This window comes from Chionomys nivalis, chromosome 20, assembly GCF_950005125.1.
Source record: "Chionomys nivalis chromosome 20, mChiNiv1.1, whole genome shotgun sequence".
Taxonomy (NCBI): Eukaryota; Metazoa; Chordata; class Mammalia; order Rodentia; family Cricetidae; genus Chionomys; species Chionomys nivalis.
Window position 1 is genome coordinate 48978287 of NC_080105.1, and position 22243 is coordinate 49000529.

At 50.1% G+C, this 22243-nt stretch overlaps 1 protein-coding gene across 1 annotated transcript in view; it reads right to left on the reverse strand.

The window, feature by feature from the left end:
- Sfrp1 (secreted frizzled related protein 1) overlaps nt 1-19404 on the reverse strand; it is a 36892-nt gene extending 17488 nt beyond the window's left edge. Inside the window, exons 1-2 of the mRNA XM_057752691.1 lie at nt 18559-19404; nt 13762-13839 (exon numbers count right to left, since the gene is read on the reverse strand). Coding sequence (XP_057608674.1) covers nt 13762-13839; nt 18559-19102 — 622 coding nt within the window. The 5' untranslated portion in view covers nt 19103-19404. The remainder of the gene's footprint in view (nt 1-13761; nt 13840-18558) is intronic.
- Between the last annotated feature and the right edge of the window lie 2839 nt (nt 19405-22243).

Below are 22243 nucleotides of genomic sequence, written 5' to 3' on the forward strand. Positions count from 1 at the left end.
GCGCCTTCTTTGGAGCCAATGGTTGGCACAGAATCTCAAGCCTGAGTTCCTGAGCATGGTTTCCTACCCGGGCTTCAGCTCTCAAGCTCGCGAGATAACACTAACTCCCTTTCTGAGCCCAGAGATGTTGAGTATCAGCCCAGCCTGTATTTCAACAACCTTGAAAATTCGTTTTAGGCTTCCTCAGAGAAAAGCATCAGCACATGTGCCCTGGCTTAGATTTGACCCATTTGTAAAATACATTCCTTTAGTTAGTCTGTTTCTTTTTTAAGGAAGGTGCAGCATGCCACCAGCCCCAACCTGAGGAGGAAGACTACACAGAGCTGTAACATGACATCTGCTTGGTAGTTTCCAGGACACCAAGGCAATGCCATGGGCTGCAAACACTCTCTCAGCAAGGGATGTACGACTAGCCCTGCGAGGCCGTTGAGCAAACTGGCTCAGAGGAAGTGGCCCTGGGCCCTGAGTAAAGTCCAATGCATGGTAAACTGTGAAGCAAAAAAAACTCAGTTTTGAATCGAGACAGCAACTGCTTGGATAGTACCTATTCTGAGCCACGCATGGCGGCGCATACCTGTAATCCCAGTTTTGGGAGGCAGCCACAGAAGACTTACTACAAGTTCGAAGCTGGCCTGGTCTACAGAAATTACCTCAGGCAAGCCAGGGCTGCACGGCATAATGCCGTCTCAAAAAGCACAAAACGGTTAGGGGTGTAACTCAGTTCTGTCAATAAAGTACTTGGCTAAGACCCAAGAAGTTTGATCCCCAGCACTGTCTACACTGGACACGGTGGTGCACGCCTGTAATCCTAGCACATATGAGGTAAATGCAAGAGGGTTGAAAGTCTAAGGACATCCTCTGCTACACAGCAAGTTTGAGGCCAGTCAGGAGGAGAAGGAAGGAGGAGGAAGAGGAAATACTTAGTCTGTGCTTCCAAAGCGCTCTCACACAAGGTTGTACCAACCCCACAGAGGTGCCACAGGTCACTGAGTGTTTCTGAGACAAACAGTAAAGGGCTGGAGGGGCCCAAAGAAGAACCCAAGGTCAGGCCACCAGCAGCCACCCAGGTGACGGTAGAGGATGCTGGCTGAATGCACTGCCCCTCGCAATGGCCCTATCCTCCCCCTGCCCACACGAGCCAGTCAGCTCCTCAGCCAGTTTTTACCTTGCTTAGCCTCTGTCCCACCCTCTCAGACACTTACAAGCCTAGCACAAAGGCCAGTGCTCCCAGGGGACATGCAGGTGTTAACAAAGTGACTACTACTATTACTACTAGTACTACACACACACACACACACACACACATGCACGCACGCGCGCACATACACACACAAAGCCAGAGTTTTGGCAGAAAAAAAAATTCAACAGAATTTCCAAGATGGAAAACTCACCTATAAGATGCTTCAGCTTGCTTAAGGAAATAAATGCAGAAGTTTTAACTGGTTAGTTCAAGTCATAGTTACTCAATACCCAGACTTACAGATACACAAGAGCCCCAGGGACAGAGCCTAGACCACCAGGCAACTGTGCGGGTGCACTGACAACTAGCTAGGAGACACACCTGAGTGCACAGAATGTAAACACAGACACACACACACACACACACACACACACACACACACCTGACATTCATTATTCATCCCCATCCTTATCCGTTATTATAGATAGCTATGACTTCTCTCACCCTTCCCCAGAGAAACCAGAACACTGAACTGGTCCTGTCCCTCAGCCCCGACCAATGTCATGACCTGCACAGCCATCACAGGACAGCTCCAGAAACTACTTGCTGCCTGCCAGAGCAGCCAACAAGCTCAGGGAGAGGACATGGCGCTTGGAAAGCTTCTCTTGGCAGCGGCTCTTGCTAAGGCCCAGCTCTGTGCTGACTCATGAGTGAGACAGTCACAGGCTCTGGCCTGCCCAGCACACCCGGCACAGACGTTTCCCGGACCTGACTAGCAGGTGGCTCTTCCCTGAGCCCACGTTTCCGCCTGACAAGCTCCACCATTGCCCTGTAGGCCAGTCTTCCCTGTGACTCTTGCCCTCCCTGAGAAGAATGCTCCCTCCCTCCTCCACTGCGGGGCCCCAACTCTTGGCTACTCTTAGAAGGCCAGATTTAAGAAGGCATTATCCTATATGCCCTCTGATCCCTGGATAATGAAGTGGCAGAGGGGGGCAGGAACTGCATCTCGGTCACACTGCACAACTATTTCGTGTGACTAACCGGGGCAAGTCTGCCTGACAATGCAACTAATTCAGTCTCTCAGACCCCATTACGTCTCTGTCAAGGCACTTTCTCCCCATAAGGAGGAAGAGCAGAGGGGGCTACTATGGCCTGTGGGGAAACTAGAGGCATGATGGGGGAGCCTGAGGCATCAATGCTCTGCCTTGAGCTGGCCCCCGGAGTAGACAGAGGCATCGTAGTCCTGACAAGAGCCTATCCCTAGCAAGAGTCTACCTCACTTCCTAGTCTCTCACCGGTGCCTATCTGCCCAGTGCCCTCACCCCCATCACAGTAGGTCTCCTGGGGGCTTCTCAATCCTTGCACAGATTAAAACACAACATGTGCCGGGCGGTGGTTTAGCACGCCTTTAATCCCAGCACTTGGGAGGCAGAGGCAGGCTGATCTCTGGGAGTTCGAGGCCAGCCTGGTCTACAAGAGCTAGTTCCGGGACAGGCACCAAAGCTACAGAGGAACCCTGTCTCGAAAAACAAACAAAAAAAAAAAAAAACACAACATGCAACCTGAAAGAACTGTCTCCTTGAAATCCCTCCAACCGTCCTTATTTACAGGTAAGAGCTAGCTTTTGGTCAACAGATATTTCACCTCCCTTAGCAAGAAGAAGTTGACTGGGACAGCTGCTGGAGCCCTTGGAGAAAGGAACAGACTTGGTTGGACCTCTTCAGTCAGCAGGGTTGACGCTCTAGCTACCCTGCCCAGCTGATTGAAGGACCCCTCCTCTCACATCCTCCAGAAAAGTAATACCAACACTTCCATATGCACAACCAAATATCACTAGAGGATAGTTGCAAACTTGGGAGATACGGAAAGACCTTCGAAGGAGACTCTTGTTCTCAGTGCAAGTCCAGCAACTGGCAAAGGAATCCAGTCTGCACAGGGGCGGATGCCCTCTCTGCGTGGTCAGAGTTGCAGGAGAAAACCCACAGGCCAGGTGCCTGTATTTAAGTGGACACCCATGAAGAACTTGCAGTCTGAGAGGCAACCTGCTAACTAACACCTGGCACCTGGAAGAGCCTCCTTGTGGTCTCTGTACCTGAGGGTAAAGGTGGTGACTCAATCTGTTGCTTGGGGGCTAGAGGCAGCCTGCAGAGTTTCAATCTTGTCCTCCCGCACCTCAGGACCTTTCCCAGAGCTGACAAGCACCTGCTTGATGTGTCTCCCCTTCCCTCCTACCTCCAAGTCTCACAGGGGTGATATCTCCGCTTGAGCCATGGCTACAGCCAAATTGGTGGCTATCCATGGTTTGTGTTTCAGCTGTGATTTCAAAAAGAAAAAAATGCCCAGTGTTTTGGGGACCACACCACCCTTGAGGCCAGTGGAAGATCACAAGGACCACGTCTTTCTCTCCATTAGTCCTGAAGTGAGTCTGCAAGCTTCCGCTAGACATAGCTCTAAATGAGGATGCTAAAAGTTCACGGCTGGACTTTAAAAATGGCAGACATTCTTCACATACTTTATCTAATTGCGGTTTTGCCATTTCAGCACTCTTAGTTGTTGAGGTCCTAAATTCCTCTCCTTGACCTTGACCCCTGAACCCAGGAATACCCTCCTTGACTTCTTTCCTGTTCTTAACCCTCCTGGGTAGCTATGGAAATCCTCTAAATTTCTCTGAACCCTGTAGAAACCCCTCAGACCTGAAAGATGAAACCACATATCAGAATTGAGGAGCGCACAAAGACCATGGTGTCCGGCCTGACTCCCCAATGGGTCGAGGCTAGGAAACGAATCCACAGTGTAGAGCTGGGACCAAAGGGAGCACGGGGTGGGCGCTCGTGGCTGGCGAGCCCAGGAGCCACATGTGACAAGGTGGTGGTGCTGCACGGGATAGAACTTGTTCTTTGGAAGTAGCTGGTGGGAAGGGGGGAATTTATCACATTTTATTCAGGTCCACTCTCACTCTGAGACCCCAGACACTGAGGTTCCCTTCATCTCCCAGTCACTTCCCCAAAGTGGACGGATGGATGTCCAGTGGGAGACACCGTAGGAATTAATTCCAGAAGTGCACACAGAGAGACAGGCTCGAGACAGTCCCAAGAGGAAATGTTCTGTGGCTGGTGGAAGATGAGGGAGAGCAGAGAAATAAATCCCCTAATCCTGCCTGAGTGAGAAAGAATGCGGCTCAGGAAAACCGACTCCTCGTTTCTCACCAGGACCAAAGGGCTATTTTGGCACCTCTTCCCAGCTCACAACCCCCTTTCAGAATTTGCAAATAATTTCCCTTAACTCCTGCCCTGAAGAAACTGGTCCTTTGCTCGCCTAAATGTAAACATCTCCTACCTGGGAAGCAGACCTAAGGGCTGCTGGGACATCCTTGACTCACTAAGGCCTGTAGCCTTGCTGGAGCCCCCTGAGGAACCAAGGCTGAACTGTCTCAACTGTGAGCATGCATGCTGTGCATGAGATACTAGACACCCCTTCCCCTCCCCCGCCAAGTCCTCATCAGACAGACACAGCCACCCTGCCTCCCAAGTCCTCATCAGACAGACACAGATGTCAGCTCTTCTTCAAGCCTTCTGAAGGAATCAGAGGCACCCACTTCCACCTCTCAAACCGGTCCTTGCGAGGAGCCCTTCCGAAGCCTGTGTGATCCTCAGGCTCCAGCAGCTTAGCCTGCCACAGAAGGAGCAGCTTCCATCTCAGGCCCCCTGAATAAACTCCTGTTACCGACTGTTACCATGTGGACACTATACATTCCCTGCAGAATCGTGTGTGAAAGCCAGGTCCCTGCTGGTGGTGGTATTCTGGGGGTTATGGGAACTTCAGGAGGTAGGGCTTAGCTGGAGAAACAGGTTACAGAGTGCAGGTCCTTGGAGGTACTCTACTCCTAGTTCCTTCCTCTCTTGATCTTTGGTTCCTCTCTGCCATAAAGCATCTTCCCCGGCCCCGCATCCTCACCACCATGATGCTCGACCCACGTACACAGAGCCAATCATGGAGTAAACCCCCTGAAACCAGGAGGCAAAGCCAACCTTCCCTCCCTGTCCATTGCTTCTGCCAGGCATTTAATCACAAGCAGCCAAAGGTAGCAAATAGGACCGCCATCCGCAGCTGAGGCAGCAGCTTCCTTGGAAAGCACTCCCAGGCTTTGCTTCATTTCTTCCCACTATTACAATCATTCATTTGCTCATTCTGTCGCTTCAGCAGGTCTCAGGCACCTGCCTCTCTGCTCTGCGATCTCCCCAAACAGACCTCTGAAAACCTCTCAAACACCCGAGAGCAAAGACAGAAACCCCGGCATCTGCATTTGGTTTTTTTCCCCTCCACGAGATTCAAGCTCAGCAGAAGGCGATGTTTTCAATCTCTATCCCCACGCATAGGCCCCACCTTCCAACGCCTTCCATACAACCAGCCCCCTGTGAGTTTGACTCTGACAAATGCCTATTTTTCAAAGAAACCTAAGCTGGCTGCTTCTGGTTCACCCCCCTCAAGGGAGGCCATCCTGAGACCTGCCTCCTCCCAGCACCAGGAAGTCCCAAGTGCCCCGAGCATGAAGAGGTATTCAAACCAGGAAAGCCCATGCGGCCAAGGCAGCTCCTACAGACTTCTCAGGCAGGCCGGACTGACAGCGCTGTGACAGGCAGGGCCTCTTACACGGCAAAGCCATAGTTCAAATATTTATCGTATGTGTCTGGCTTTCACACAGAATGTGCAACTTGCCAGTTACCTCTGTTTACCTAGATAAAAATTCACGGGAAATCTTAGTCTGAACAGGCCCAGAGTTTATTTTACTGCCAGAGAAACAACTTTCTTTGATAAATCATCCGTGTGACGGTGTCCCTGAAAGACTAAACAAAGATCTCAAGCATAATCTACGGCCTTTGAGGAGCTTTGCAAAGCTAATGCGTGTTTAATTGGCTGCTCTAAGCAGGTTGGGGCAGGGCAAGGGTTTGACATTTCTTTGGCCATTTGTTCTCCTTTAAAAAAAAAAATACAGATTGAAGCTTTTGGCTCATTTCTGCAAAACTGGATAAAACCTACCAATATTTCAAGGCTCCTTTCTTCTGAATATAGCCTATTTGTGGGGCTGGGCATCACAAGGAAGCTATTTGAAAAGGAACTCCAGCCTGGAATACGGCTTGAGAAAAAGGGGAGGGAGAGGGAGGTACGCCAACACAAAGGGGGCTCTCAAATCTCTCTGAAACAGACCCCAATAAATTATGAGCAGAATATATTACGGATAAGATTTCTCAGAAAACACACCAGCACAAAAGAAAACTCCAGTGGGCGTGTCCTGGAACTGGTGTGGATTGGGTTATAATTGTCTGGTGGCTTCTAGCGGCGTGACTGAAGAGTGCCTTCGAAGGCAAGGCGGGATTGCCTTCCCTTCTAGAATATAGAGGGGTGCAGGAGTGGGGGAGGGGTGGCTGCTTGTCTGTATTTGGAACCTTGAAGCAGCACAAACCTTCAAGTTTTCCAACTACTTCATAAAACCTTCTGCTAACCAGAGAATCACCTAGATATACCATTCCACTTCTTAATTGCTTCCTTTTTTTATTTCATTTTTTAAAGTTTTCTCTTCTTGTCCAGCAAGATGATTTCATGAGTGACAGACTTCTCCTTCCTAGGCTAAGTTCTATCCTAAAATGGTTCTTTGTATGAGGTGAACATTCCTCTGGGTTAAACAGCTCCTCCTCCAGTCCAGGAAATGCAATTAATTAATCTACTTGATTAATCCAGTTCTCTGAACAACATCATGTTGGAATTACCATTTGAGAAAGCAGGCTCAGGGAGGTTGAGAGACTTCTTGTGGTGGCCCAGCTTACAGGGTTTGGATTTAATCCAAGACTGTCTCACTCAGTCAGCTCAGCCTCTCTTTCCACCAAGAAAAAATCCACAATGGTGGAGCGAGCAAGCACCTTCTCTGGTTGAGTGAGGCACAAGGCATTCAAATTCCACATTCTGAGGGAAAAGGAGCGCTCCAGTTCCCTGCCGAGGAGCTCCTCCGCCATCCTGGCAGGACCGGTAGTGGGCACGCAAGGCGAGAAGGTGGGACCATGAGGTATGAGCTAGCTTGCTGCCCAGCAAGTATTAGCAGAAGAGAGCTGCCAGGGACCCAGGCCAGGTGGGGCAGCCCTGAGCTAACTCCTTTTCCTTGCTTTCCAGTCTATAAAGGGAGGGCATGGACTGGCTGACCTGTGAGGTTCCACCCAATTCGGTGTCCCTTTACAGTGGCAAATCGGAACAGGTGAGCCACCCAGCACTCAGGGAAATAAGCAGCTTTGGCTGTCGCCAGCTCCTTATCTCAGCTTGTCCCCTATCTGTCCTCCTCTACCACCCACCAGAAAGGCTTCAAAGGGTGACAACTGAGGGCAAATCCTCCTGGGTTACCTTAGCCATGACTGTTATATATAATAATTATAATAATAATAATAGTCATATACCAAAAGGAAAGAGCCTCAGGCTTTGTAAGGTAGGCCAAACACACAGACAAATATTGCCTGATCCATTGCTGTGAGGCTCCTTGAGGAGCCATATTCATCGAGAGGATGGAGAGTGGTGTTTGCCAGGGGCTGGAGGGGGAGGGGCAAGATTACTGTTTAATGGGCACAAAGTTTCAGTGTAGATAATGAAAATTCCAGAGACAGACCTGGCAATGTCCTTAGAAAGGTTGTATTTAGAACAGATTGAGTCGGTAAGGTTTCTGCAAGGCTCCTACCTAGGATGCTAGGCAAGGCGTGATGTTGGGCTACTCCAACCAGGGCCTCTCAGCATGCAGATCAGAAGGCACTTCCCACAGATTTCTAGATGACACCGCAGGACAAGTTCTGAATGACCCAGTCAGAGCTACACCTAACCAGCAAACCGGCACCATCCAGTCCTAAACCATTTGCATGCATACCTAAATCTGTAAGACAAAGATATGCAGCCAGACACCGAAAGCATGAAGAGGGAAAAAGGTTGAAGAGAGAACTGAGTTTGGTTTAAAACTCAATTGGGTAAAAGTCATGAAGGCAGAGCTGTGGGAGGGGGGAAGAAGAAGTCAACAAAACGAACATACTAGGTGCAGCTGGGAGATATCATTTCATCACCAAATCTGCACCTGCGTATAAGCTACCACCCCGCTAGAAGAAACTGAGGCATGGCGAGTTTGAGAGGCTTGCTCAGCATGCAGGGCCCACCCACGGCAAAGAGACAAAGGATGCAAGTCTGCCCCAGAGGGTCAAGCATCCCATCCTGGGGTTCATCGGTTTGAAGGTGCCAAAGTGATACTCAGTGTAACATCTTCCTGCCAGCCAATCAGTGACGGAGGAAGGGTTGCACCACACTCACTGGAGGGAAACATTGACTCTTTACAGCTTTTTCTTCTGGTCCCTAGATGTGTGAAGTCAACCTAGTGGTTCTCCTGCTTAGGTCCTGGCTCTGAGATGCCGGACCAGTCCCCCAAGTACTCTCCAATCAGTAGTCATGAATGAGTAGGTGATCATATTAGCTACATGATCCTGGAAGGTTTTCAAGGCTTTGAGTTCAGCATGGTCCAACCCCATGCATGCATCAGGTAGTCTGGTTACAATGAGATGCAGACTGTGAGCCATCTTGTACAGACAGTGCTTGCGTCAAAGGGCCCCCAACTCAACAATTCCCAGGGCTTGGAACGATTGGCAACTGTTTCAAGCTCAGAGAATAAGGATGAGATACATGTTGGCGAATTCTAGGTACCCTCAGCTATTGGTCTCTCTAACACCACTTCTCTTACGCCTGTTCCATTGTACTTCGAATGAACTGGACCAATCACTCCAAACCTAGCATGTTGTTCCCCTCAATTTAATAACAATTTGCACACAGCCACTCGGGAGGGATGGTCTCCTTTACTTGTGCCTGCTGTGTGTGAGGCATTGTCCAGGGACCAGTCTGAGTACAAACGGGCCTTATTTCGTTCTAAGACGCAGATTTTTCTTTCACATTTTAGCAATGAAGTTGTGTTTTTTCTTTGTCAGTGGTACAAGGCTGATAGAGCATGTATTAATCATGCAGGAGGTAAATCTGGCCCTAGACACAGCCTGCTCGCAAGCAGCTCCAGCGCTAGAATTGCCATGCTGGCAGCTGGTTTCCCCCATTTCCAAGAGGAAACCCGAAGTTTAGTTTGGAAAGTCTGAGCTGACTTTTTTCTGCAAGAGAGCAAACTGCCTTGCAGGGAAGCTCAGCCCTCCCCCCCCCACCCCCAACTTTCAACAGCAGCTCAGCAAACCATCCCGCAGAGCGAAGATTGGTCCTCCAACAGCCACTCAGCCGAGAAACCTTGAGAGAGGCGTGAGGCAGAGTGAGAACAGATCCATGGAGGAGCAGGGACCACAGGAAATACTTCTAGGAAACATTCCCAGTGCTGACTCAGAGTTGATTTTCTTTTCTTTTCCTATTTGATTAATTTTACTGATTGCCAAGTACCATTTTTTTTCTCTCTTTGAGAAAATTTATAAACAAACAAAGGGGCGATATTCTCTCAGGGGGGCAAGGAAAACTCGGACGGGGGGTGGGGGGAGGCAAAGAAACCTTTCTTCTTGAGTAGAAAAACGCTGGCTGAAGAAGCTGCCAGGAGAACTTGCAGATCCCCAAAGTAAAGATGCCCGTGCAAGGGACATCCTCAGAAAGCACCTTGAATCATCACATGGGTACTGTGGAAAGGCCTGAGGGCATTCATGGGAAGTGAAACAGAAGCTAAACAAAGTAACTGGAAGTACAATAAGAACCCCACAGCAGCTATGAATCAGGTAACTAACCTAGAGAGAGGTGGCTGTGGGCAGGAGCCATCAGTCACGAAGTTATCCTGTGGGAGCTGACAAAAGCACCCAGTCACAGAGTAGTGGGAAACCACAGGGAAGACTCCAGGCAGACCTGTGGGTCCTGACTGTGGTATGGCAGGCCGGGTGACCACCATTTTGAGTCTGAAGGCTTTGCGTCAGCTGACTGCGGCCTCCCCGCCCCCCCCCCTCCATGGGCTGCTCTGGATCCAGGCTGATCTGAAGCATTCCTGAGCATCAGCGCAAACTTCCTACTGTTGTTTTTGCCTATTGAGGGAAAAAAATGCGCTCTGCACCGAGAGAGGGGAGCCTGCAAGAGGATGGAGTGAATACAGCCACGGGGTTGGAAACGCATCCTTCAGGGGAAAGGTAGCAGGCTCGGCATGTCCCGCTCCACGCTGGCTGTGGAAGAGCTAAGATGCACAGATGGAGGAGCCAAGAGGGAGCAAGTGAGCGAGCGTGTGTGCTCACCCCTAAGAAGCAATGCTTTCCAGCAACTGATGTCCTCCCACTGGGGACACCAGGGCCACTTAATATAAAGCTTGATCCCTGGAGAGGGGAGTCAAACATTCTTTGCTGTGTGTTAGCCTGCCATTGTCAAACGTCTTTGTATTCTAACTGAATCCTATCAGTGTGGCTGACTGCCTCTCTTCCTTGAAATGAGCCGAGCTAGGCAGCAAGTTTCTCAACAAGGCTGCCTTCTAAGAAGGGCAGGGCTAAGCTCGGTCCCCACAGAGAGAAAGGGAAGGAAGAATCCTATTGATCATCTTTGGAAAATTTTACAAGCCAAAAGCCAAGAAACTCTCTCCCATCCCTCAGAAAGGCCTAGCGCGCCCAGTCGTCACGGTGCACAGATGGTCCTAGCACTGTTCCCTGTTCCTCATTTCACAGGAAAGGAGACAACAAGTTCCTCGGTGAGTCAAAGTGTTTCAAGGGGGAAAGTCGGCTCCTAGCTCATCAAATGTGAGGATCTGGTAAAATGGAGACTAAGGTCTTGAAGGACCTCATGAACCCAAGAAGAAAACACTCTTAGCGTTCCAAGGAGGCAGTCTTAAAGGGCCCGTTACTCCTGCTCACCATGCCCTACTGGTCACTAATGAGGCACTCCTTTAAGGCCTCGGGGCTTGCTGGCTTGGCGGGGACCTACTGCCATAGAGGGACACCCAACAGGGGTGGGTTGTGGCGCTGCCTTTGTTAGAAAACCAAGCTTACCATAGCAGGTTCTTCTGAAGGTGTGCCTCTTCCAAATGTATGTACTTTAGCTGCACAAACCCCCCAGAGAACAGAATTGTGGGCAGAAAGTGAGAGAAAAGGAGATTTAATGATGATTTGGGGTTGGAAGTTTCAACAAAGATTCTGGACCTACACGCACTTTCTCAACAAGGCTGAGCCGACCTGGCCTTTGAATTCCTATAACCTCCACTCTAAATGAAATCCACCACTCTCCAGAAAACCACTGCCAAAGGTCTGATCGGGATGTTAAATGTTAATTTATTCCAGGTACGTAGTTTTGGATCAGCATCGTACCTAACCCATTGTACTCAATGAATGCCAGGTGAAAGAGTATATGCAGGGGAAGACTCAGACACAGACACCGAGAACTGGGAGCTTCCTTAGCAGGAAGCTATCTCTTACCAGCCACCTCCATACATTCAGATCTAGGGATTTCCATCACTCTTCCCGGAACCTGATAAAATTCCATAAACACAGGGAAGCATCCAGAAAGGTGTTATTTTTCTGGGTTCCATCTGAGATGGTTCCCCAAACTCACACAACATCAGGGCAACTGGTAAAAGTGAACACTCTGACCTATGATATGGCATGGGAAAGAACAGCCTCATCTTTAGCCCTCCCGAGGAGCCTCTGGGACTTCAGCCACATCTAAGTCCATTCTCCCAGCCCTCACCATGTAACAAAAGGCTTCCTGCCAGGGTTGCTCTGCAATTCCTGGTCCCTTTCCTTCCAGGTTTATCCTTGGAAAGAACCCGGTACATCTTTGTGGCTGAGAAGCTTGCTGCTACAGCAATATGGGGCTGTATGAGGGAAACCCACTGGACTGAGCCCAGTTTGGGGACCTCCTGGGGGAGCAAAACAGAGCCAATATCAAGATGGTGGTGGAAGAGTCACCAGCCTTCCCATGTATCTGCAACATGTTCATTTGCTGATACAGGGTCTACCTATATAGCCCAGACTGGTCTAAAGCTCAAGACGGTCCCCCTGGCCCCACCCCTAAGTGATGGGTACATGCACCACCATACCCAGCTTCTCGTTAACATTCTAAATGAACTCAAAATAAAATTGCAGAAGGTATCTATGGTATGGTGGCCTGTACCTATTTTCTCAACAACTCAGGAAGTCAATGTAAAAGAATGGAGAGTCTGAAGCTAGCCTCTGCTACACAGCCAGTGATAGGCCAGACTGGGATACATTCAAGATTGTTTAAAAAAAAAAGTCTGGAATTTTTTCTAAGCAACAAGGAAAAAAAGGGTGTGACTCACACAAGCAGCAAAATGTAATGGAAACCAAATAAGGTATATACAGACACTTGACATCAAAATTAAAACCATCAGAAATAAATATAACTTTTTTTAAAAAACTGGGGATGCCATAAGCTCAGAGAGTACTGGTGCTTATCACCAAGCCTGATAACTAAGCTCAGTCCCCAGGGCCCACATGATGAAAGTTGTCCCCTGACCTCCAATATAAAATTTAATAAAGAAGCATCTATTCTCATTAAGGTCTCTTTGGCGAACGATTTGAACAATTCAGCTTCCGTACATACATCTGCCAACACCCTGTGAATATGTGCGCCATGACACACAAACTCCTGGGTCTTGGAAGTGCTCCCTCCCCCACATGTGTAGCTCAGTGGAGCACGGCCCTTCCCAAGATCAGACTCTTCCTGTGCTTGTCATCATGTGGGGCTAACGAACGTACAGAGGAGGTGGCGCTGCACAGACAGAAAAGCTCACACTCCCTACCTTTATGCTTTCTCCGGTAAGAAGTGGGAAATCCACTCCCAGGGACACAACCTGGATTGCAGGCATCAGCCTCAATCTGTCCTTCAGCAAAATGGGTCTGGCCTTGGCTACTGCTCTACAGCCAGCAGCGGAGACCCAAGAGTGGGGGCGAGCAGGCTCCAAAAGCTCACAGCTCAGGTTCGCGAGTCATTGGGCTTTCCTATTGGCCAGAGGGGCCATCCTAACAGAGCCCTGAATTTGCTCCCTAGCCTAGTCTAACCTCACCCTGGCAGCTGCAGGTGTTGATTCCGAATTCTTCTTCAATCCAAAATGACTTAGGAATGAGGGAGGGAAATCACACTCCTGTGTCAACATCAATGTTCTTGGCCCAGAAGGCCCCTAGCACAGAAATCTCCCCTCCTGGGAAGGCACCCCACCCACACTGGGGCCATTTTAGTCCAGGGTAGAGTAGTGCTGACACCTAGGGGTGGATATAAAAACCACACCACCGAGAAAGCGAAGCCAGGGCTACTACTGTGGCAGGTGAAGGGCTTCACCCAGTCCCCAAGTCTGTCTCTCTCTGCCATCAAAGGTCTCCCCAAATCTGAGACACAGATGTAGGTAGCCTAACTTTAATAAAAGATGGCCCACGTTCCACTCTACCTTGACTTCCTTCTTCCGAGAGGGAAAACAAGAAGATGGAGGCAGAGGAGGTAAGGATCAAACACGATGCTCCCCCTATGAGCTCCATGTTCCTGGCGGAGACACAGGACAGGGAAAGGCGGGGATTCCAAGAGCCCCACGTGAGGCTGGACCTCCAGCTTACCAAATTCGCTTGCACAGAGATGTTCGATGATGGCGTCCGACTTCAACTCGTTGTCACATGGAGGACACACTGTTGTACCTAGCGAGGGGAAGCAAGCCGAAACAGGAGCTGTAAGTCATGGTAATGGGGACCCCCAGACAAGGGAGCAGATGGGGGCCAGGCTGACAAGGGCTAAAAGTCTGGGGTTCTGGAAAGGCGTCCAGCCAATGGCAATAAAGGGATCAAGGGCGTGTAAACAGATGGATGTTTTCTTCAAACATTTTGGCCTAGATATGTCGGATGTGACGATGACTTAATCTATGCTATCTGAGGTAGGTAGGGGCAGGTCCAGGCTGCTATGAGTATCTGAAAGAAAAAAAGCTGACTTATAAACCAAAACAGATCTTACCTCCCCTTTATCTACCCCTCCACCCCTGATTCCGGGCCCCCTTCCTATCTGCAAACCCTGAACAAGACAGCCTATCAATCTGACCAGGTCTCAAGGACCAAGGGAACAGTCATACTCAATTACTCAAGCCCAGGGCCCTGAAGTGCCATAGGGACTCCAGAAAGCAGGCTGTGAAGCGGGGGAGGGGTTAGCAGGAGTCACCAAATGGAGGACTGAGTTGAGGAGGAGGAAGACCTTTAGATGATCTTTCACGAAGTGCTTTGAAGAGAAGTGTGCGTGTGTGCGTGCGCACGTGCATGGATGTGTTTGCATGTGTGTATGTGTGCATGCATGTGCATGCACATGTATTTGCATGTGCATATGCATGCACATGAGTGTGTGTACATGCGTGCATGCACGTGTGCGTGTGTGTGTGTGTATGTGCACACAATATGCAGGGCAAGTAACTGAGAGGTAGCTAGACCCCTGTGGGAGATGGCCTCCAAGTCCTCCTTGGAGTGTACAGGAGAAACCAAGGGTAGAAGTAGCCTATCATTTCCTTATAATCCCTCCTCCTCATTGTCTATCAAACAACTTACAGTTTATTGATGACCTAGAAAACCACAAGTACACTAAACAGAGTCTATTTTAGACACCCTGGACACTGGAAGCCAGATCCCAGCTGGAGCTAAAAAGCAGTCGCCCTGAGACAGCAGTCAAAGTGGGCTTTGGGGTGCTGAGCACCTCCACTTGCTCCCTTCCACTTCCTGTCACCTGTGGCTCACCAACACCACCTCTTCTCCCTCCCCCTTCCCCATGGCTTGGGTACTGACGTGGGCACCCTGGGGCTGGGATGCAGCTGATCCCCAGCCCTCTCCCTCCAAGACTGGGAACACACCTTTAGTCTGTATCCACTAGTTTCTCTCCACATACCTTTCAAAGTTGGGGGGGGGGGACTAACAAAACTCTTTGGGCCAGATGTTGGAAATATGTTTGTTTTGCTCCCAGAGATTGAGATTGGGTTCTGGAAGTAATGTTTCTCAACAACAACAACAAAAACAAAAACCTCTTACCCAGAAGTCTCCATCATGGTGTTTGCTTCCATGTAAAGAAAGAAAGAAAAAGGAAAGGAAGTTATAGACAGGACCATGTGACCTATAATAGGAACATGAACTATGTGTTTGGGTTTCCTAGCTGTAATTTTTATGGTTGCCTTTCTTTGTTAATAGAAGTTATCACATTGCAAAGTTCGAGGTATAAATTGTTGAGCAAAGGAGCAGCAAGGGATCCAAACATAAAGAGCAAGTCTTATTAGTCTCCTTCATACACCCCCAATTCTACTGGCCCTCTGTGGCTCTGCACCCCAACAGGACAGATGTCTCAGCCTGTGGATGGCCCTTAAGCACTATCAGTGCTACTGGTGAGGAAGGTGCAGGGTAGGTGGGGGTGGGTCACCGGTTATGTTCAGCGTGGCTTTCCCTCTTCTCAATACTTGCAGACGAGCTGAGCAGCTTTCGCCGGAGAGAGAAGAATGTGCAATGCAATATTAATCTCTGCCCCTCGTGTGTCTTTGGGGCCCTGCCAGGCTACCTCACAGGAGGAATCAATCCATTGAGAGTTAGTTCGTTGGACAAGTAAACCGCATCCTAGATGGAAGGCGTGAAGCCAGTGAATAAAGACTAGGAGATTTTGCACGTTGGTCATGCTTACAAGAAGCTAGAGGGGAAAGCCAACACTGGAATCAGGACGAAGATGACTCGGTAAAATCAAAGAGCATTGTGAGTGGAGAGGGTGGGGAAGAGGTGGGGGTGGAGAGGGGGTGCAGGGAAAGGCAGGGAGATTGATTTTCCTTGGGCAGCTAGTTCACTAAGGAGAGAGAAGAAGTAGGGGCTCCCAGGCCTCTCCAGCCTATGACTTAATGCACAACATGCCTAAACAACACAACTGAAGGAGAAGGGCTCATTCATACAACTCAGTGAAACCTGGCCGGGAAGGAGAACGACAACTTACTAAATTAGTCTAGTGTGTGTCCAAGATCTAGAAGTCGGTCCCCTGGGACGGACAGCACAATTACCTTCCCTGTCACAGAAGCCAAGGTAGCATGAGCAGCCGCTGTTGGCGAGAGAGGAAATCAAGTCTTTGGCTCATCGCTCATGAGCAAGTTTACCTTTAGTAACAAAGAATCTCCCAATCCTCCTGTGTATGCTAAGATGTAATGCTGTGTTGGGAATCTGCGATTTCAGTTTTAAGAACACAGGGTGGATGAGAGACAGAGTAAGGCACCTGTGTGGAAGTTATTAGCGTTCCAGTCCCAGGTCTTGTTCCGGGGCCACCAGTCTAAGGTTCTGAGGACCAGTAATCTAATCTGTTTTAACCTTCCTCTATACACACACAGCTTAACAGTCAGATGACAGTCTGGCAACCCTGCAGGGCAAAGGGGGGTACACAGCATGTGGGGACACCCTGATGGTGATGGTTTGTCATTCTGGAGAGACACTGGTACCTCTCACAAAAATCAGTCGCTTTAGAGAAAATGAGCTGCAGTCACATTCCTGCCAGACAACACACACACACTACACACACACACACACAGAGAGAGAGAGAGAGAGAGAGAGAGAGAGAGAGAGAGAGAGAGAGAGAGAGAATGTTTTCTTTATTCAGCAAAGAATTGCTCCACCTGAGCTCCAGGCAAGGTCAAAACAGAGACGTGCAATCACACAAAAGCATCCAGAAATGGGGTCAGGGCAAGTGTGCCCTTTGCCCTGCCAGTCTTTTGGAGGGACTGGTTTGGGGGATCCTCAGAAACAGCACCACCCCCAAACATCAGCCACTTTACACAAAGCTGCTTCCCACAGGGTTCCACTGTGTGCCCACCAATAGCCCCAGAAAAGGGCAATCAATCAGGGGCCATGGGGAATGGACAGAATACAAGCAAAACTGGCCACAGGCTCTCCTGGCAGGCAGGAGCTAGGAAGGAAACTGTGGTCTGGGGGGGGGGGGGGGGACTCAATGGGGATAGAAGACACAGTGCTGTGGTCTAAGGAAAGGCTCAACCCCCAGCGAGCTGTCTCAAAAGGCTGCACATACCAGCCCAGAGGACAGGGATGCCCAGGGCTACCATTTACCTTACAGGCTGGGGCCCATGCCAGACGAGGGCAATCACTTTGGACCTACCTTCCTCCCTAGAATGAATAGGAGCCTTCAAACTTTCCTCACGGCTACCCCAGTCCTCATTCTGAGGCAGCCAAATGAAGCACTAAACAAGACGCACTTGGCAGCGCATGCCTGTAATCCCAGAGCTGAGGAGGCTGAAACAGGAGGAATTTGTGTTCAAGACCAGCCTGGGCTGCACACCAAGCCACTAAGACCCTGCCTCAGAAAGCCAAGACAATCAACACTTCAAGATAAGTTAAAGTTTTGTCTTCAGAAATGGCCTTGGGATGGATGCCCTCTTCTGTGATAAAGGCCACTGGACAAGAATATCTATGATTCCTGAGCCTCATCTCACAAAAAAAGAACCCTGCCCCAAGTAACTGCCCTAGCCCTGCTCCTGTTGTAGTGCTAGCTACTCTGGGTTCTGTGTTTGTTTTTGTTTTAGAGTCTCCAGATTTTTTCCCTTCTCACATTAAAAAAAACAAAACAAAACCCTTCCCTTTAAATCCTGGGTCTCCAGAAGAAATTCTGCTTCCCCAGGGTTCAGAATTTGCAGCGCCCAATTTGCAGGTCCTCACCCCCCCAGGAGGAGATAAACAATGAGCTAATTACATTTTTATCTTTCTAATTACCTAAGGATTTGTGTGAATGGGAGGCGCAGGGGGAAGGCAAAGACGGTGGACCAGAGATTTTTGCATCCCTTAGATTTGCTAAATGCAAGGTTGTAGCCTGAATTTGGCTCTTCCTAAACTTCGTCTCCTCAGCCAGTTCTGCAACACGACGGGAAGATGAACTGCGGAGAGGGGATGTTTTGTTGCTGTTTGTTTTGTTTTTAGGGAAAAAAATACTTTTCAAATTTATGAAAATAAACAAAGCTTTCCCTCAGTCTGAGTTTTCTGCCGTTTGAGCGAGTTGTTTTCTTAGGGAGCAGTCTCTGTTTCAAAAGTTTAAAGCTTAGGATGAGCACCCTCCTTTTCTTGAAAACTTTGGCTGAGCTTTGTTTCAGGTATAGAAAACGCCAGACTGGAGCCCAGGAAAGGCAGCTCCAGGTAGTCCGCCCCCCCCCCCCCCCCGCTCTGGGCCAAGGCTCCCCCAGCAATCTCAGGGCACCTGGGGCAGGAGAAGCACCAAGTGACCCAGGGCCTCCTAGAAGCTTTCGGGATCGGGTCTGCACACCTTGTGGGCTGCAGTACGCAGCTCCCCGGCTTTCCCCGCTGCAGCCCGGGTCAGTGCGGCTGGACGCGGGAGCTAGCAGGCATGGGAAGGAGCACCCTTACCTTGGGGCTTCGAGGCTTCGGTGGCATTGGGCGGCGTCATGGCGATGCAGACGTCGCCCTCAGGGAACTTGTCACATTTGAGCATCTCGGGCCAGTAGAAGCCGAAGAATTGCATGACCGGCTCGCACGAGTCGCGCACGGCCTCGCAGAGCCAGCGGCACGGGTAGATGGGCCGGTCCAGACAGACGGGCGCGAAGAGCGAGCAGAGGAAGACCTGGGTGCCCATGTGGCAGTTCTTGTTGAGCAGCGGCACCCAACTGCTGGCCTGCTGCTTCACCTCTGCCATGGTCTCGTGCTCCAGCAGGTTGGGCAGCACCATCTTCTTGTAGCCCACGTTGTGGCACAGCCTCAGGTCCACCGGGATGTCCACGCACTGCGGAGGCTTGGTGTAGAAGCGGCCGCTTTGGTAAGAGCCGATGTCCGACTGGAAGCTCACGTAGTCGTACTCACTGGCCGAACCTGCGGCCAGGAGCGCGGCCACCAACGCCAGCAGCAAGCCCGAGGCGGCCCCGCCGCGGCTCCGCGCGCTGCGCCCGCTGCCCATGCTGCTCGGCGACGTCGGGGCTGCCCGCGCTGCCTTCACTCGCGCGTCCCGCTGCAAACTTCCCGGAGCCTCCGGGGACAAAGGCACAGTGGCCGGCTCCGTCCGGCTCGCGGCCGCGCGCTGCTCCCCGGGTCTCGGGACGATGGGGCCCACGGATGCCGCAGGCCGCGGCGAGGCTGGCGCGGGGCAGGGGGCGCAGGGGACCGAGTGCCGTCCCGGCTGGCGGAGGCGCGGCGGGCTGCGGGAGGCTGCACCTACTTGCGACGCTGCAGCCCGAGTGCGCGGTGTGCGGGTGGCCGAGCCCAGGATCTCCCGCGCGCAGCCAATCAGCTCGGCGCTGCCGGGAGCCGCTCTCCATACCGCGTCAGTCAGCCGCGCTGTTAACCAATCGCCGCGCCGGCCAGAGGGATCGGTTTACTAGAACTAGACACAGGTCAACACCCCTTAAAAAGCAAAAGCAAAAACTAAGCAAATACTTCGAAGAAGGCAAATGCTGAGAGAAGAGAGTAGTTAAAGCGTGCGATGGATAAAGACGATGTTGAACGCTGTAATTAATGTGAGTGGGTTTGTTTGTTTGTTTTTTTAAAGGAATTTTCATAATTCTTGCAAATTGATGCGATTGTGAAGACTTTTTTTCTTTTACACGTTTTCCCAATTCCAAGCAACAGCGCAACAGACCAGCAGCTCTCCGCTCCACGGTTTATTCTGTGCCGCTTATGTACAAAGGCAGGCTGCTTCTCAGCTACTCAGATGAGCAGGCTGAACTTAGGAAATAGGTCTTTTAAATTCCCCCAAATGAGCCTGGGCTTTTGCAAAGTCTATGAGAAACTCGTGTTTGTGGCTGTGTTCAAACCGCAGCACCCTTCCAGGTGACAGGAGGCAGAAAGGGAAAGGAGCTCACTGTGGAGGACAATACTGCTTGTATAGGTGTTAGTTTTGGAGGACAGCTTACATTTTTAAATGATATTTTTAAGACCCTACACAAGTCCCAGATCAGCAGAAGACATATCTGCACAAACCATACATGCTGACATGTTTGTGGATTAGAAAGCCAAAGCACGAAAAAACACATGAGCACTTATGGTCTGGGTGGTTACCAACTCTATCAGTTAGCTAGGTATACCCGCCAACTCAGAGGTAGTCTAGGTCAAAACCAAAGATGTCTCCACCACCCCTCAACAAGGCAGAAGCCCAGCAGGCAGGAATAGGTGGGCTGTCCCCTAGGCTCCCCTGCCCCACTAGTCACTTCCTGGGAATTACTTGAGTGCCTTATAAATCAGAGAGCTAGGGGGTGATCCAGAAGGGCCGGAGAAGGCACAAGCAGTTCTTGAAGTTCTCTGGGTCTCCACATGCTGTGTCCTTCAGCATGGCTGGAGGGGTAGCCAAGGACGCCCTGTGGTGCCACACCAGGCCGCAAATGGACTGCCACTCTTAGTTGCAAGGCAAGACACAGTTGGAGGTGCTGCTGGCCCAGGCGACTTGTTTATAGAACTCTGGGAACTCTTATTTTCAACTCTATAGACCTGATTTCTTGGTTCCAAGTAAAAGCCCTGGAGCTTGCAAAGATGCAGGGATATTTTTCTTAAAGCAAGCATGCACACGCTGACACCGGGACTCCACCACACAATCGGGAAGCAGCTGCAGATGGCCAACAGGTCTGTCCTTCCCAGGCCAGTGACAGGTGCCCAAAGCCAAACAGGCCAATTTGGGTATAGGGAAAGGTCGTGCAGAACAAGGCTGTGGATGGCCAGGGGTTAATCAAGAAACAGCCTGCAGTGCTGGCCTGCCTGAGGAGTTAGGGAACCACATTCTTCACAGAGCCTAGAGGCAGTGTCTCAATTCAACAACTGTCAGGGCTAAAACTGTTTGCTAGAAGGTTCTTTTTCTCTCCCCAGGCTAGACCCTCTTTCCAAGCTAAAGTGTCTGTTTGCTTGCTCATTGGAAAGACTAGCTTGGAACGGAGATTTAGCCTGCCCCTCTCTCACCTGTGGGCAATTCTCCCCAACAGCAGGAGGCCTTGGGTCTACCCTCTGTTACAGTGCTGGGAATGCATGCAGGTGAGTGGCCTCTGATGGCTGTACAGTCCCCAGTGGAGAGTCAACTGCACAAAGCCGTTCACAGGAAGAATTGGCCTGCATCCTGACAGACTTGTTGACTCTGGCACTAGGCCGGGGACACAACTGTCAGGTTGGATGAGGAATGTCAACGGTTGTATTTTCCTGAGTCCTCCTAAGGACCAGCTGGGAAGGGAAGGCTGAGTGTTGACCCCGCTGATAGACGTCCATCCCGCTTGAGATGAAAAGTGTCCCCATAGGCCACACTGCAGGAGGGCGTCAGTCAAGGCAGGCCACACCTTGTCTCATTTTTCATCACTAGACTGTAGGCAGATTTTTTTTTGTCGGGACCGTTAGCTTCCCAATAATGACACGGAGACATTATTAATTATGAAGATTGGCTAGTAGCTGAGGCTTGTTTCTAACTAGCTCTTATAATTTAAATTAACTCATTTCTTTTCATCTATTTCTTTTATGTGACTCAGTTACCTTTACTTCAGAGTGCCCATGTTGCTTGCTCTGTGCCCTTGTGATTCTCCCTTCTTCTTCCCAGGGTCCTCTCTGCCTGGAAATCCTGCCGAGCTATTGGCCACTCAGCTTTTTATTAAACCAATCAGGGTGACATATCTGTACACAGTGTAATCAAATATCTCGCAACACTAGACTGTACACTTTAAAATCTAATCTTCCTTTCTCTGATAGTGTATATACAAATGCTAGAACAAAGAATTTTTTAAATGCTTTAAATTTATTTATTTTTTTTGTTTTGTTTTTTTGTTTTGTTTTGTTTTGTTTTGTTTTTCGAGACAGGGTTTCTCTGTAGCTTTGGAGCCTGTCCTGGAACTCCCTTTGTAGACCAGGCTGGCCTCGAACTCCCAGAGATCCGCCTGCCTCTGCCTCCCGAGTGCTGGAATTAAAGGCGTGCGCCACCACCGCCCGGCTTAAATGCTTTAAATTTTTAAAAATGTTTAAAATGCTACTGTCCTAACACAGCTCCCAGAAACCTTGGTTTCTGAGTTTGAGAACTATAAACCAGGAGAAGCCCATGGCTTCCTCCTGCCCTAATAATTCAAGTGAGCAGGGACAA